This window comes from Lissotriton helveticus, chromosome 6 (assembly GCF_964261635.1).
Source record: "Lissotriton helveticus chromosome 6, aLisHel1.1, whole genome shotgun sequence".
Taxonomy (NCBI): domain Eukaryota; kingdom Metazoa; phylum Chordata; class Amphibia; order Caudata; family Salamandridae; genus Lissotriton; species Lissotriton helveticus.
Window position 1 is genome coordinate 489,602,070 of NC_136067.1, and position 18,120 is coordinate 489,620,189.

Below are 18,120 nucleotides of genomic sequence, written 5' to 3' on the forward strand. Positions count from 1 at the left end.
CCTTCCTTCTCATAGGTCAGGAGGACTTTGAAAAGGCAGCTATTCTGCCCCTCACTCATCAGGGACCCTCTTTGCTTCACTGCTCTGTACAGCTAGTGGAGTCAGCGGTTGTGCCCACCCCACTCTCTCCCTTTGAAGGGGTCTGGGGGTCCACCGGTGTTACCAGACTTCAGCGTGGGTCGAGGTGTTCTGCTCCGAGTGGTAGCGGTGGCAGAAGCAGGTCCCCACCTCTCATCCTTCAGTTCTGCCACTCAGATCTGGCCATAGCCATCATCATCAAGATGGCGGTTGGGGTTTTGCGGCAATGCCAGCCAGATCTGCAGGTATGGTTCTGGGTCTGCCTCGCAGGGGATTCAGTGTGGCTTCACGACTCACTGGGACACATCAAAAAGTAAAAGCCTCTAAGTAGGAGTGCTTTTCTCAGGTTTTTGGGCCAAGATGAAGTGAAGCTTAGCAGGCACTGTACGACTCCATGCTCTGCTTGGCTTCGCGCCCTTATCAATAACTTCTAAATATCTAGTCACTACATGACCATTCACATATCTGTCTATAAACAGTAAACAATAATTATTCAGTAAATGTTTTAGATGAATATATAGGATAATAGTCAAAGGAAAAATCAGTACAGTGGCACTTTGGGTATAAAAGTAGCTTAACAAGCGAGGAATTTTACGTCTTGCTTTTTTTGCCTTTCAAAGTGGTGCTTTATTATTTCAGAATGTGCCAGGTACAAGTTAAAGAATTCTGAATTTAAATGCTTGAAAAATGGATTAATGGAAAAAGCCTCAGATACAATTAGGTTTAGACCAGTACCTTAACCAAGTAGGCAACTACTTTCTACACTAAGTGCAGCATTTTAACGAGAAAGGCTAGAAGCTCCCTAAATTGGGGGTCACCATAATTCAGTCTCTACTCTAAAACATGACTCTAACTGTGAAATGATGAGGACGCAAAAGCAGCCAACATTTTTCACACGTATATAGTGTGAGTGTTATATGTTACCAATCAGGGTTCATATAAAAGGGCATTGCCTTGAAAACACAGGCAGTCAATATTGTATTGTCAGTAATGTATTTCCCCATCATAAAATGAATAAATACTGAACTCTGTCTACTTATGGCTGATCTGAGGGCTTGCTTCTTGAAGATAGGGGAAGAACAGGTTACTTACCTTCGGTAACACCTTTACTGGTAGAGACTCTAGGTGCAGATTCCTTACCCTAAAATATAGACCAGGAAGTCGCGGAAGATCGAATAAGCAAAGTGCCCATCATGGCAGACTGCTTGGTAAACGCGTGCAGAGACGCCCACGTTACCACAGAACAGATGTCCTGGAAGGGAACTCCGCGAACTACAGCAGTGGTCGCAGCCTTGGCTCTGGTGGAATGAGCTTGCAAGCCCTCAGGGGGTTGTTCTTGGCTAGTGTGTAGCAGATTTGAATGCAACCAACACTCCATCTTGAGATGGTCTTTTTCTGCACGGCCTTTCCTTTCGTCGCCCCGACAAACTGTACAATCGATGTAGAGCAATAATGTTCTTGTTGGATCCAGGTGGTGGAGTCTCGCCTCCTTTTTGGAAGGGCGAGGCAGAGCTAGTGTGATGGTCTGGCCGATGTGAAAAGGCGTCACCTCTTTCGGAAGGAAAGAGACATGTTCTCAAAAGCAGTTTGCCTGGGGAAAAAAGTTGTGCAAGGATGGTGCACAGAGTACCTGCAGTTCACTAACTCTCCTGGCCGATGTAATGGCTTCTAGAAAAGCTGTTTTAGTGGTCAGAAAGCTTAGAGGACAATTGTCCGTCGGTTCAATGGGAGAGCACATCAAGATGGTCAAGACTAGGCTCGAGTCCCATTGGGATATGCTGAAGGGTTGTGGAGGGGACATATGATGTAGTCCTTTTAGGAAATCAGTCAGCAACCACAAGAACTCCGATATGGCTAAAGGATACCCTCTAACTGCACCCAAAGCAAAGCTTTGTTGGGCTTTAAAGAAAGAGGAGCAACATTTTTGGAAGCACATCAAGCCACTAATTTGTCCCAGTGGCAGGTGTATACTGTTTTGGTTGAGGGAAGCCTGGCTGCCAGAAATACATCAGACTTCTGTAGGGAGGTCAAAACCTGCCATCTGCCATCGCTCATTCTAATGCATTAAGGCTGTTCGTTCACAGTTTCAGGTGCAGGACCCAGCCCTGTTGCTGTGGCAGTAGACCCTCCCGAAGGAGCAGCCTGATCGGAGGACTGATGCTCATGCTCAGGAGTTTGGCATACCATACTCTCCATACCTAATTCAGAGCCACAAGAATGACTTGGGCCCCGTCAGTCCAGATCTTCTTGAGAATAAAAATCGGAATGGTACTGGCAGAAAGCAGTACAGGAGGCCTGAACTCCACTCTAGATGAAAAGCGTCTTTGAGCAAGAGTCGCAGTGGAAACTCCAGCATGTAGAAGTGCTGACCATGCACGTTCTCGGAGGTGGCAAACAGATCTAACCAAGGTTCTCCTCAACCACTGAAGAGACCTTGCTTGATCTCCAGATGGAGACACCATATGTGATCAGCCAGACATCGACCACGAGGCCCAGTAGCTTCAGACTCAGTCTCTTGGAAATCCAGTATAGAGGCTGATACAGCGGAATCATAGCCTGAATATCCTGGACTAGCCGCTCCGGAGGATAGGCCCGAAACTGCACTGTGTTCAGAATGGTTCAGATGCTAAGGAGAATATGGGAGGGAGTCCATTCCAATTTTTTGCACGTTGTTAGTCAACCTAAGTGAATGCAAGAGGCCTGCCGTAGTCTGGAGGTGGGAGGAGGCTGCCTGGGGTGAGCCCGCCTTGAACGACCAGTCGTCGAGGTAGGGGAGACTAACACCACCGACCCCCACGGATGTGCTAAAATCCCCATCACATTGAAAAACACCTGAGGGGCGCTGGTGAGGCCAATAGGGAGCACGGTGAACTGAAAACGCTAGTGGTCTGCCATAAACAGCAAGTAATGTCTGTGGGCAAGCAGGATTGGAAGAGGCATTGTGCAAGATGAGTGCTACCATCCCTTCCACAGGGCAGATAGAACTAGAATTATTGTGAGCATCTTTATGTTCTCCTTCTTCAGGAAGTAGTTGGTGGCGACCTCGGTCCATCTTGGGCACCAGAAAGTAGTGGCTATAGCAACCATAACCTACTTTTGATACGGACACTCTCTTGATGGCTCTTTTGGCCAAAAGAGCCTGTACTTCCTGACAGAGCAGGGAGAGCTGGTTCTAGGTCAGCCGGTTTGGGAATGGTGGCATGGGTTTCTAATAAAGGGATGGAGTAACCCCCTGAACAATTTTACTCACTTGCCCATTGTTATGGACTGCCAGGAGGGCTTATGTCAGGACCTGACACTACTTGGTGCCTGTGATGGTAAGAGGGCAAACTAAAGGGGTTGTGAGGCTGTGGCTGCCGGGGTTGATGCACTGGGTAGACTTCTGGCCGTGTGTCCCACGAGGCTCATGGCAACTGCACCTGTTCCAAGTAAAGGACTGGGGAGCCTGTGGACCTTGGTGGGAATGGACACAGCTGGTAGAAAGACAGAATGGGGTTGACTTGCTGCCATGGAGAGACCTAGCGACTAGGCAGTGGCACGGCTGTCTTTAAAATGATCTAGAGTGGAATCTGCCTTATCGCCAAAGAGACGGTGCCATCGAAGGGCATGTTCTTAAGGGATGCCTGGCCATCCCCCAAAAAGCCAGTGGATCTCAGCCAGTGAGTACCACTGAGGACGCAATCTCTAGCGAGCCTAGCGAGTTGGACTTATCCAGTCTGCAGATTATGGTGAACTTTACTACATCCCTGCCATTGGCAATAGCGTGCGTCAGTATGGCTTGCCCTCCTCTTAGACCATGGGCAGCACTTGCGCAACCGAATCATAAACTGTGTGGGTGTATCTGCCCAAGAGGCACACAGTGTTTACTGCCTGCAGTGCCAGACTGGCAGAAAAGAAATCCTCCTGCCAAAGGTATCCAGTCTCATGTATTCCCTTTCTGATGGTGTGGTAAGGAACATGCCATGGTTAACTTTGGAGGTGGAGGCCCAGACTCTCCAGTGTGGGGTGCTCAGTAAGAAAAGCTGGGCTCCCAGAAGCAGGACAATGTAAGTGGGCAACTGTCATGTTCACAGGAGCCCCTGTGAGGGCTTTATTAAAAGGGAGGGGAGGCTGGGGGGGGAGGGGGTGACACAGTGCCAAAGCAACTCTGTCAAAACGTTAGTCTTGACTGCCACTGCTAAGGGCAACGTAAGGTCGAGAAGAGACTAGGCCTGTGTCTGGGGAAGTGTCCATATGACTGACATCCGGTAGTTCCTCCTACTAGTTTGACATTTGGCTCTTCTATGGGGTTCTGGTAATCATAAGGATCCTCAGATCCTCCCCAATCATACTGTTCACCGGGTCTGTCCTAAAATGAAGGCCATGGCTCTGAATCAGAAGGTCAAGAGTTGACAAAAAATAAGGAGTCAACATCGTGCAATGCTGATCCATCTTCGTGTCTGAGTCGGGTATGATGATGGAGTCATTGGAACTGCCTCTGGGGAATGGTCATGGTCTTGTGACCAGAGCTGGTCTGGATCCAGCACCGGTTCAAGGGAGTTTGACTACTGTCGAGGGCAGACCCGCTGGCGGAAATCCAGTAGGATCACATAGCTACCGGGGGTGTCCCTCCGCAAAACATGGTGAGGCGCAAAGCAGACCAAAAGGCAGGCTGAAGCCTAGGAGCAGGCCTAGAGTAGTGACGTTGTTCTAGCATCTAGTCCGATGACTTGGACCTGCACTGCAAAATCTAAGAATGCTTTGACTTCTTCGAATTTTCCAATGGCTTCGAGTGCTTTGGCAAGTGCTTGGAACGGCTCCGAAAATGGGTTTGGGACCTGGACTGCAGCGGGGGCGACCGGCGACAAGCAACCAGGAGCTTCAAGGAGGGCTCCTGAGGTACCTTGGGGTTCATGGCGTGGCAGTCCTCACAACAGTCCTCACAGACAAACCAGATGGAGCTCTATCACAGATATCTGCCTGTGACAGGAACCATAAGGTTTAAACCCTATAGATTTTTTGGGGTGACGTCCTCACACATTGGGAGACAAGGTCTCAAAAAAGGTTGATAAAACGTCCAAAAAGTTGCTTAAAAAAGAATGGCACAGAGGTAGTTCTCTCCAGATCTGTGTTGTAGGTACGAAAGAAAATCAAAAATCAACTCATGTCAGCATGCTGTGGTGGTGCATATACAGGCACTGTGCACATCACTTCCGGTGCGGATGATGTGGAGTTGCAAGATGCCACCTATTGGCAGCGAAGAGGTGCTGCTTAAATATTTCCAAATACAGCCTGACGTCGTAGGAATATGCCAATGTAAGGAATCTGTGGCTAGAAGATTTAAAATTTTCACTCCAACCTGTAGTTGCATCCTCCAAAAGTTTAAAAGTATGCAAAGGAGTGTTGTATATGAATTTAGGACCCTAGTATAATTTTACCGATTCATGCCCATATATAGGTATAAATCACCCTATCCTTATATAGGCATAGAAATCATAACCATATTTAGACTTAGCCTATGCAGCCCAAATATACGGCATGGCCACTTCCACTAGTTCCGAAAACCCACAACGACTTTTGGAAAAACCCGCCTTCAGCAGTCAGAGACTTCCCCTTGCTTGAATATTGATTTATCCAAGAACTCATGGAGTTTTCAAAGAACTGAGTCTTTGGTAACGTTATTATGTCCAACCTTACGTCAAAGAAGGCACCTTCAAGGTATAAATATGCCCTCACTTGCCCAGGCAAACACACGGTGGTTTGGAGCAGCTCGACTATCTACTTGCCCGACGCCCTGCTGCAGCAAGTGCTGAAGGAAGCCGACCCTCCAGCAGAAGCCCTGAGAGAGACGCTGTCTTTTCTCTTGCCGAGAAATCCAGCTCCAGTGTTTCCAAACTACCCTTGCGGGGTGTTGGGAAATCGAGTCCTGAGAGAGAGATACCAGACCTCCTTCATTCTAAACCAAAGTACGGAGCTGATTAAGACCCTTAGAGAATTTTTGGATAGATCTTGGCAAAAGAATACTGAAACTAAGCTATACCTCACTTACTTCTTCCCTTGTACTAGACCTCGGTTAGGTACACCGGGGTAGGCGTATTTTAGAAGCACCAGTTGAGTACTTTTAGTCTTTATTTATTAATGTATGTATTCTATGTATTTTATGGCTTAGAAACCATATCATGCTTTTACAGTATTATTTTATAATACTCTTCATACTGTACGCATTGTACTTTGCAACCAGTATTACGATTGTAGCAGTTCATTTCTTCTGCATGAGAAAGAAGACTGTTCAATGAATACCCTTTTATTGAAAACGCCCGTCTCTCTCTTTCTCTGCACCTCTGGTGAAACAAAGCATGCACGATTGACTGAGTGAAATAACTATCTATTGTTTCCGCAACTCTAAAGATACATTTCTTATTCTTGGGAAACAAAGTTGTCATGTTTATGCGGTTATCAGAAACTAATCCCTTCTTGTGTATTTGAGAAAGTTTCTAGTGATCTCTGAGCTAGCTGGCACTCACAATTAAGTCTAGTATATTCGATAGAGACCTAGTAGACCTCAGTCCTACGTCCAATCTATAGGATATATTATTCCAATGCGCAGAGCCTATTGGGAATATAGGAACTACACTACAGGAGAGCAGGAATTATTTTAGCTTACAAACTGAACAATACTGAAGACCAAACATTGTGCAGTTGTTAGACTGTTTATTAAAAAGTTACATAACATTTTATTGAGAGTAAAAAATAGTTTACATACACACTATAATCAATTTTAAATTGCAAAAACAGCTGGGGGTCGACAGGAACATGTTGCAGCCCGTCAAGCGACACATTTCCAGTATATTTCAGTAACTGGCTATAAAGCATGTCCACATACACACTTAGAATATCCAGTTACCAGTGATGAACTATTTGCTGCCAAGGAATGTGATTGTAGTGATATAGATCATTATTAAAGATTGATTATTTTGTATAAAAACTAATTCTACATTGATACAAGAGAACAGAACCCATAATGTGCTTTTACAGTGAAAAATATTTGTCATACAGTAAAAGTACTCTTACAAAAATATTGCTTTGAGAGACAGGTCCCTTTAGGGGCAAGCTTGAAATACAAATATACACTACGTTATCATTTGCTATGTAATCACTTTTCATTTACACTGGTCTACATTATACAGGGCTTGGCTAGGGAGCAGGTACCATTCTTGGCAAGACCTCCCCGGTCTTAAAGTCTCATGTGACTGTCATGAGAAGGTGCATTGGTGAAGTAATACGCTAAACAACAAAAGAGGAGGGCTAGAGGTAAAGCAATAAAACTACCTTTAAATTGCTGCAATGGTGCCCTATTTTCTCAGTTAAGAGAGTGCATACAGTTGTGTTGATTACACTGTGCTATCACGAGGTTGATGCTGTTTAAGGCTTGCTAGTCATACCATAGAAATCTACTTACAAAACTGGTTGTTTTTTTAGAACATGCACACTTCTTGCAGAAGACAAAAGATGATCGAGATACAGAAGTGAGTGTTTTTTTTCTTCAGACGGCAGGCTTCTGGTTTGTTCTTATCTATCTATTGTGCTAGGAACAAAGTGTAGAGGTGCATTTCTGCACAATGTCAACAAACCTTGCATAGTCACTCAAGAACTATTACGATACAGGGTACTACTGGCTAACAAAGTTAGCTTTTTTTCAGTACCGGCAATAGCTCTCGAATCCCTTACTTTACACACTGAACATCATGGTAAATAGGAAAATAGGTTAATCTTGCTGTCACAAACCTGCTTTTCAATCAGGCTTTCTTGAATACACTCAGCAACATGGATTTTATATCGTTGAATGTCTTTGACCTCCAACTTGTTTACTTTCTTTCCCATCCAGTGGAAACCTGGAACTTCTAAACAGTGCTCGTTCAGAGAATAGTTAACAGAATGCCAAATACACAATCTAACGGTACAGAATGCTCTAGTAAATATACAGCTAGCAAACCAAAAGGGATTGTCAGACCATAGTAATTCCAAATCTGAAAATGTAGTTCAAACCAAGAGCAGCAGAATAGGTAACACTAAGGTATGTATGCTTTGTACTGATGCAAAACAGCTATAATGTAGAAATAAAGTTAAGGAAGGCATTCCGATACTGGGAAAGGGACTTAAAAACGTGGTGGCATACTTTTATGCTAAAAAACACAATAAATTACTACTGTATCAACTCTAGTACTTTTGGTCATTTAGAACCTCTTGTTCATATGCTTTGGAAATCCAATCTCTAAACCAGCAGTACTGTTACAAGTGTCTCATTACTGAGTAGAATCAAACAAAGACACATTCCTCTGTCGTAACAACAGCAGTATTCTTTTTGGTTTTCCATCCATTAGGACCACTTTTAAGGCTACACATATTTATAAAGAAAACAAAGAGAATATGAAGATTGTATTATGACATGTACAGGGCCCAAGTACTGACAGTCACCAAGTTACTATTTACAGTAACTTGTACTTTGTCCTGTGTACAAGACCTTTTCACTGGCATGATTCGAAGTCATAGGAAATTGCTGAATGGGAACACTCTTGATATCCAGACAAATTGGAATTTTTCCATATGACCAGATCAAGCTGTGCAACAGCTTTTAAAGAATGTCCTTCTGAATCCTTCCATATCACGTCAAAATGAGGCATTTCCAATGTTTTGTCTAGCTATTTCTTCATATACAGCACTGTATCCATGACACATAAGTACCCCTTCCCTCAATTAATAGAAGAAATCCCTTTAAAGAAATATGTTCTTGATCATCAAAAGATTGATACGAAACTTCTATTACGATGACCACAGGTAGTGAATTCAAAGTGCAAACAGAGATGAATCGTTAGTGATCTGAAGACACAATGTGAAGATTGAGGAGTATGACAACTAGATTCGGGGACAGGAGAAGAACCTACTTGCATCCTTTGAACCTGGAGCCAAGAACTATTATATAGCATTGGCAAGCAAGCAGTTAATGACCTTCACCTGAATTCTGTGCCATGGGAGCATTTACAATATTGGTAGACTATTTGATAGCTGTCATGCAGATGCTATTTCAGTTTCTTTGGGAAGATGAATATTGTGTTTGGTACTACCACCGTACAATTTACCAAAACTATGCACAAGGCAAAAGCCCTATTAGTTTGTAGAGACTTTGGTTAAAGACTTGATAGAAAAAGCCAAATAGGTCTTTTCTAGTTAAGTCATGCTCAGGATTAGGCTGCAACAACTCAGGGTCATTCCTGATGTTAAGACTGTAAAAACACTCTTGGGGTTGCCAGCAGCATGAGAGGTAGAGATGGCACTTCTGGAGAGCCCCCCACATTGGACAAGAAAGGAATCCAAGGGGTTCCAACACCTGATCAGTTGGTAGTCTGTGCAGTCTGAGCTTTTGTAAACCATACTTGACCCAGAGATAAGCAGACATGGTGATAAATAATAGAATTTGACTTGATAGGGGTCATCAGAGGAAAAGGCTGTCGACTTAACTTCTTAGGTTAGGGACTGAAAATCTAAACCCTCTGAGTCGCTTTGAAACTATAGAGAACTTTCAAATGATGCAAGCAACTTGAAAAAGAACCAAAGAGGTTTGAAGTAATGGTCTGGAGACAGAGACTTGTGCACGTAGATAGCACCTGTCAGAATTAATGACAGTCTTGCATAGCATGAAATAGTAACTGATGCAATAGACATGAGGAAGAAGTCTACTTATAGTAACAAAAAGTGTGCCCCATTGGAAGTTTTTGTGCAAAAAGAGGCTGCACTGTGCACCTTCTCGACAGGGCACAGATAAAGGCAGTGGTGCAGTAAAGGGCAGGATCACAAAAGGTAGGTAAACTTGGGAATTAGCAGGGATACAATGGTGACTCTTTTTGATAAATGCTGAGGCATGTGCTCTTTTACCTTCAAAAAGCAGATTGGATGTCTAAGGTGCATGAACAAAAATGACTGGGACATAAGAGCTCCTATAAATTAAATAGCTGATACAAACAGCTGTGAAATACATAGGACCCAAAAACTCTTATTACGTTTTAACAATAACATTTTTCAAACACTTACAGCAATTTCAAATTAAACTATATCGCAACCGTAAAGACATGAGATACGGAGTAACATGAAAAAGAACGGATATTACACAGGTTTATGTGAAGATCAAAATGAACATAAAATCTCAAATACATGTAGTCAGATTTTAACCTTCAACTGTGAAATGACTCAATAACATTGCTTTGATCCAGCCTAGACACTACTGACACTTGGAAATTCTCATATTTTACTAATACTGTTTCCACACATATTGGCGGTCCAATGCCACAGGTAGCACTATCAAACAATGTTCTTTACAGCCATTTTACAAACCATTTTGAATATGCTGAGTTAATGCATTAATAGAATGATAACAAACTGTAACTACATATACATTTACTCTTTATTTCCCCAAAATAGAATGATGCGCGAGTTACTTTACATGCCACCTTTGTCGAAAGCAGTACCGGATCAGCAACTTTCAATGAAATTACCTGAATATTAAGCAACGTAGTTCACAATATTAGAGTCTAAAACCCAAAATACAATAATATGGCAAATCTGGCAAAGTCGATCTTAGGACCATGGCGAGCATGTGAGCATGCTGTCCTAAAAAAAGCTGTGCCTAACTAAGCACCTTTGGCAGAACCATTAATCAACAAAATAAAAAAACAAAGAAATAATTTCTTAATGGGGGGTGGGGGGAGGTGAGTATTTACAGTGAAAGCAAAACATGTGGCAGAAGTCCCAATCTTGCACTTGCAAGTAGAAAAAAATCTAAAACCGCTGGTGACTTAGATATGAGGCTACTACATTAGAGCTTTCAAGATCAAGCGCTACTGAACCAAATATACCAATTCCTCCAACAAGGTTTTTTGTAGCTAACGCAGGAATTCTTCCAGAAACGGTTTCAGAACTAACATGTTTGAACTAGGAAATGCATCTTGGTTGCATTTTTAAACCTGTCTTGTTGCATGGACTGTATACAGTATAAAATACTTGAGTCAAGGAGGCAGTATTAAATGTGGAAAATAAATTAGAACCAAATACTGTTACAAAAAGTATTCTGTAAAAGTCCTAAAAACAATAAATACAAATATATATTACAAATGTACTTGCGCCACTCATATCAAAATACAATTCATACAAATATTTTCTTCCAAAAAAAGATTGCATTGCAATGAGTACAAGTAAATTAACTTAGATGTGTAGCAGATTATAGTTCCTGTTCTATTTCATTAACAGAAACAAACTTCAGTCGACCACTGCGGTTTCATCCACCGGGCCATGAAAATCCATATTGTTTTAAGTATGTGCTACAAAAAAAAAACATTCTTGCATGTTTCATCTTTGTCCTCCATATTTAGACATCCAATCAATACGTCCGTTGACAGGCTGAATGGGTGGCGGCTTGTGAAGCAGACCACGGGTGTTTTTTGATGGTGGATTGAAGGATGTATGTCCAAGATAAGGCCTGGTACTCTTCAGCGTTGTACAGTCTGAAAAACAGAGATACCATTGCATAGCATTATCAAGGGAAGGCAAGAAACACAGACTAAATACACTTTTATGCATATTCGTGACATTGCATGAGCATGTGTAACCACAGAAAAGATGCTGCAAACTGCATTAAAATTTCACAAATTCAATAAAAGCAAACAGGTGAACTGTTAAAATGGGATCACTAATTATGCATAACATATGGCTCCTCACTATGCACAGTTTTTTAACGTTCAGCTGGAGGACCTGAAAGAGTGAATCCTTACCAACCAACCTTTACTCCACACGCACCTCCGTAAAATGTCGGATATTTCGACGTAATTGTCAGTTTAAAGAAAAATGTATTCTTATGTTTTACGGAAGTAAATTTAAGTACATTTCCAAGAAGTCAAACTACCTCCGAAGATATAAGTGAGGGTCTACAGACTTACACCTGCAATGTGTTCTTCACATAAATGTCCAAATTGTCACTCATCTTTTATTTGTAAATACAGAAACTGCATCGCAAATATTTTCTTAACTCTGCTTTGCAAATATAACATTACACCAAGTGTAATGCTATGAATCATGATTTGGGATTCAAAATTGCTTTTGGAGGATCACATCTAAACTTAGTGTTTAGATTTGCCGCATACAGTCCAACATTGAAAACAAACCAAAGTACAATTTTTGGACACACTGCTCCAATTTATAAGTAACCTCCTGCTCTTGAAATTGTTCATAATGCCTGGTATGTTTTGAAACAGCAGTAAGTATATTCAAGTAAAGGCGGTAAGTACAAAATTAGTAATAAGAAACCAAATATTGCCACGGTCAATAGGGTTTACGTTTGTGTGGTTTGAGGATCGGGTGTGAGCATGCAAGAATGCCATATAAAGGGTATATCAATTGGTTTTGCCAATACTAGTTTGCTCGGAAACAGTGGGGGGAAGGGGGTTGTGTGAAGAATAATGCACCTGAAAAATAACTGATATATCAAATAAAACATCTTCTGTAACATTAATTCCTTCAGCCTACCACTTGCTCCTAGTGCTACCACAGCACCCCAAATGAATTCAGATGTAAAACAGTCCCTCGTGCATTGCAAAGAAGGGGGAAGGCACACCAAAGCAGCCAATATTAAAAAGCATTTGCAATGCAATAGGTCTCGCATTAGGAAAGTTTGAGCTATTGGTATTGTAAATGACAAGTTTTTTATTTATGTTTTGTTTTTGAAAATAGCGAAATTAATAGCTTTGTCATTTACAATGCCAATAGTTATAACTTCCGCAAATGTGACAGCTATAGCATTTGTAATGCAATATGTGTTGTATTTACGTGACTTACATGTATTTATATTGCAAATAACAATGGCTTTTATTTTTTTTAAATAATACTTAAATAAAAGTTTTTGTAATTTATAATGGCAAAAGCTTAAACTTTTGTAAATTACTTTTGTGAAGATTATGTTCAGTGTATTTTATTGTGACGAAAATCCAAGAACAGAAGTGAAATATTAACATCTTTTTGTTACATTTGTAATAAAGCTTGAAACATTGAGAGAACATATTTGAACCAGTTGTTGTTGAATAGTTGCACAGATTGATGCTGTGGTGGCGCTGAGTGATGTTGTGATAGCGAACGAGTGATGCAGTGGCGTTCAGTGATGCTGTGGTAGCGCATAGTGATGTTGTGGTGCCCCTGAGTGATGCTGTGGTGGTGCTGAGTGATGCTGTATGCTATGCTAGGTTTTGTTTTGCTATCCTATGTTTTGTTTTGTTATGCTATGCTATGTTTTTCTATCCTATGATTTGTTACGTTATGCTATGCTGTGTTTTGTTATGCTATGCTATGCTGTGTTTTGTTATGCTATGCTGTGTTTTGTTATGCTATGCTATTTTTTGTTATGCTATGCTATGTTTTGCTATGCTATGCTTTGTAATGCTAGGCTATGTTTTGTTGTGTTTGGTATGCTATGCTATGTTTTGCTATGCTATTATATGTTTTGTTTTGCTATGCTATGTTTTGTTGTGTTTTGTTAAGCTATGCTGTTTTGTTGTGTCTTGCTATGTTTTGTCATGCTATGTGTTGTGTTTTGTTATGCTATGTTTTGTTGTGTTTTGCTATGTTTTGTTATGCTATGCTATGTTTTGATGTGTTTTGCTATGTTTTGTTATGCTATGCTATGTTGTGTTTTGTTATGCTACACGGTTTTGCTATGCTTTGCTATGCTATGTTTTGTTATGTATGCTATGTTTTGTTGTGTTATGCTATGTTTTGTTATATTTTGTTATGCCATGCTATGTTTTGTTTTGCTATCCTATGCTTTGTTTTGTTATGCTATGCTATGTTTAGTTTTGCTATCCTATGCTTTGTTTTGTTATGCTATGCTATGTTTTGATGTGTTTTGTTATGCTATGCTATGTTTTGCTATGCTATGCTTTGTTATGCTATGTTTTGTTATGCTATGCTATGTTTTGTTATGCTATGCGGTTTTGCTATGCTTTGCTATGCTATGTTTTGTTATGTATGCTATGTTTTGTTGTGGTTTGTTATGCTATGTTTTGTTATGCTATGTTTTGTTATGCTATGCTTTGTTTTGTTATGTTATGCTATGCTCCGTTATGTTATGCTATGCTTTGTTATGTTATGCTATGCTTTGTTCTGCGCTGTTTTGTTGTGTTTTGTTATGCTATCCTATGTTTTGTTATACTATGCTATGTTTTGCTATGCTTTGTTATGTTATGCTATGCTTTGTTTTGTTATGCTATGTTTTGTTTTGTTATGCTATGTTTTGTTGTGTTGTGTTTTGTTATGCTATGCTTTGTTGTGTTTTGTTATGCTATGTTTAGTTTTGCTATCCTATGCTTTTTTGTTTTGCTATCCTATGCTTGTTTTGTTTTGCTATCCTATGCTTTTTTTGTTATGCTATGCTGTGTTTTGTTATGCTATGTTTTGTTATGCTATGCTGGTGGGTGAGTGAGGGTGTGTGAGGGTGAGAGGGTTGTGAGGGTGAGGGGGGTGTCAGGGTGAAGGTGTGAGGGTGAGTGAGGGTGAGGGGGTGAGTGTGTGAGGGTGTGTGAGGGTGGGTGAGGGGTGTGAGGGGTGTGAGGGTGTGTGTGAGGGTGGGGGGTGTGAGGATGTGTGAGGGTATGGATGTGTGACGGTATGGGGGTGTGAGGGTGAGTGGGTGTGAGGGTGAGTGAGGGTGAGGGGGTGTGAGGGTGTGTGAGGGTGAGGAGGGTGAGGGGGTGTGAGGGTGAGGGGGTGTGAGGGTGAGGGGGTGTGAGGGTGAGGGGTGTGTGGGTTGGTGAGGGTGAGAGGGGGTGTGAGGGTGTGTGAGGGTGGGTGAGAGGGTGGGTGAGGGTGAGAGAGTGGGTGAGAGGGTGAGTGTGGGTGAGTGTGGGTGAGAGAGTGGGTGAGGGGGTGGGTGAGGGGGTGGGTGAGGGGGAGTGTGAGGGTGAGAGGGTGAGGGGGTGTGAGGGTGAGGGTGTAAGGGATGGTGAGGGGATGTGAGGGTGAGGGGATGTGGGGGTGGTGAGGGGGTGTGAGTGTGAGGGTGGGGGAGGGTGTGTGAGGGTGAGAGGGTGAGAGGGTGAGAGGGGTGAGGGGGGTGAGGGTGTGAGGATGAGTGAGGGTGTGTGATGGTGTGTATTATAAGGAAATTATTGTGAGAAGATGCTATTGGGTTTTTTCCAAGAAAATGTAATGATACAAATGTCTTGAGTGATGAGAATGAAAGTTGTTGTGTGAATGGATTGTGTTGATTCCATTGACTTGACTCTACGGGCATTGCCAAGTGTTGTGGTATTAAATGAACTTTAGTGCTTCTGTATCCCAGGTACTAGACACAGGATGACAAGTAGTGGTGTGCAAAGCTATGTATTTCTGTTCCTGTGAAGTAACCACAGTCTTTGCAAAGAACTACGAGTCCTTCCTGTCGTTTTTACAATGATAGTTTTCATCTGAAAATCTGCACTTTTGCAAACTTTTGATTTTTTTTACCCAAGTGTTATTTGGATGGAGTCACTTAAGAGGAAAAGCTAAGCAAGATAAGCATTCCATACTAAATGCTCACGAGCTCTAGAGCATGGATGGAGAATACTCACAATTAATGCACTTGCCTACAACATGCTTGCAGGTTACTTGAGCAAAGCAGGACTGCTCCGCGAAAGATGGGCAATGGTTTAGGAAAGAAAAGTGTGTGCTTTCTCTAGGCAACCCCACAAGACTGCAGTCACTTGAAACCACTAATGAAAAGTGTTACCACAATCTCCTAAAATAAAACAAAATAAAAGAAAGCAAAACGCTGAAAAATCGGGCTCGGAATTTAATGTGTAAGAAATAAAACTAGAGGGGTGGATTTGTTCCAAGAAAAACTGAGCTGCTCTTTATAAACAAGCTCTCGGCATTGCGGGGGCGAGGGAGTGCATTCACTTGAAGTATGAAGCGGGGGCGGGGAGTGCATTCCTTTGAAGTCTGATGCCAAGGCCGATGGTGTTTGATGTGCACGTGCCTGAATCACATGAACTGTACCGAATCTGCAGTTTAGGGAGACTTTGACAGCCTACTATAATCTAGCCGATCAATGCTTACGCTTGATACAGTGAGACCTAAAAACATATGAGACAAACACTGCCTCGTGGACTGATCCAAGATGTGACTGACCATGTCGCAAGTCAATGGCTTAAGGTTCGGGAACAAGAGAAGGCATTGGCTGAAGGAGTGAGTGCCAAAGCCCCTTAAAATTATGTATAGGATACAAAATGTTTTACATGAATGGCACATGTGCCATACACTGAAAACCAAGAGCATGGGCAGACCCAAGGGGGAAACCATAATGTAAGACTACAAAGACTATAGGGCTCGATATCTGTGCAAAATTGATGCAGAAGTTTGAGGCACCATTAGGTAAATATGTAATTAATGCACCTTTTTTAAGTTTTGTACCTCGAAACGGGAAAGAGCATGCAACTTGTACTTATTGCCCACTTTCGAAGGTACATACAATTGGCACGTGTGATATTTGCCTACAAGATTTGTGTCAGGTTTTTCCGGATGCAAACTGTTTGGGGAAAAAATTCTAGGATGTGCAATTAGTCCACCCTTTCGAATTCGAGGACAAACTGGTTTGCACTCAAAGCAAAATTTGGGTAGGGTGAAAAAAGAGACCCTAAAAGCCTGCAGTGTTGCCGAATCTGGTTCTTTTTCGTTTTTTGTTTGAGTACCCCACCAACCTCCCCCCCAGCCGCCCCTAGCTACCCCTCCCAACCCACCCACCCCACACACTCCCCTCCCCCCCCGAAATAAAGGCCATCAGACTCAGCCAGAGTCTGGGTGATGGGTGCAGTGTAACACCTAAGCTACCGCTTCAACAAAAAAAAATGAATAGTATTAGAGTGTATTAAGCACTGAGAAAAATTAAATAAGCCAGAGAAGGAAAGAGAAAAAAAAAAAGGGGAAGCCCTCCTTGAGAGGAAGGGAAGCATGCTGCTAAGCATAACTAAACATATCTAACATACCTAGACAAAACAAGGCATGAGAAACACTAAAGGCATGAGAATTATTATTAGCTAAGGTAATACATTGAAAAAGAAAGTTGCAAGTCTAGTTTTCCATTAATACTCTATTCAAGCTTATTAATGCAATTCCTCTAGGTAAGTTTTAGCTTTGATCTCGGAAACAAAAAATGTAGTTTGGCCGCCACAGACGACCTCAAGCTTAGCCGGATTGTTCAAGAATGCTTGGGCTCCCTTCTCTTGAAAAGGTTTGATTAATGATCTTAGGCGCCAACGTCTCTCAACAGTAGCATGACAGAAATCAGGCCTAGTAAAGAAAGTAATTTCATTAAATGTTAGTTTGTGATCCGGTCTCGCCTTCTCTGCTACTGTTTGCCTTAACAAAAAATTGCCAAAGTACACTAGTATGGCACGAGGATATATTCCCGGTTTGGGCGGGGGGTTGAAGGGCATTCGATGGGCGCGCTGAACTTCAACGTCCCAGTTCCAGGTCGTTAGTTCAGTCATCGCGTTGCTAAGAAGTTTCACAACAAAAGTACGTATATTTTCACCCTCCATCTTTTCAGGGACCCCTAATATGCGTAAATTGTTCTTACGCTGCCGATTCTCAAAATCCTCCAGCTTCCATTTGATGTCGACTAGCTCGTTTTCTGTAGAAAGTAACCTTGCTTCTATTTCAGTAACTCTTTCCCCAATTTGGCTACATGTCTTAGTCAGTTTTTAACCACCCCTTGAACCTTACGTAAAGCTGCCTGGGATCGCTTACTGTCAATAGCTGTCTGCTCCCTATGAGCAGTGATAGCCTGTAATATTGTTTCAACAGCATTTGAGGGGATTTCACGGCTATTGACCATGTCTGCATCTCCATCTGCCCCTTGTGTAGCTTGTGTAGTTTGTATATAGGTCCGAGAAATAGCCGGATGTTCGACTGACGCTCATTGACTCATCCTGGATACTGTTTTAGCTTTAGATCTGATTGTGTTTAATTGTAAGTCTTCCTCAAGACTTCCTT

General features: G+C 42.1%; 1 protein-coding gene across 1 annotated transcript in view; it reads right to left on the reverse strand.

Moving 5' to 3' along the window:
* Window positions 1-6,751: 6,751 nt before the first annotated feature.
* CILK1 (ciliogenesis associated kinase 1) overlaps window positions 6,752-18,120 on the reverse strand; it is a 483,141-nt gene continuing 471,772 nt past the window's right edge. Inside the window, exon 14 of the mRNA XM_078647940.1 lies at window positions 6,752-11,609. Coding sequence (XP_078504066.1) covers window positions 11,455-11,609 — 155 coding nt within the window. The 3' untranslated portion in view covers window positions 6,752-11,454. The remainder of the gene's footprint in view (window positions 11,610-18,120) is intronic.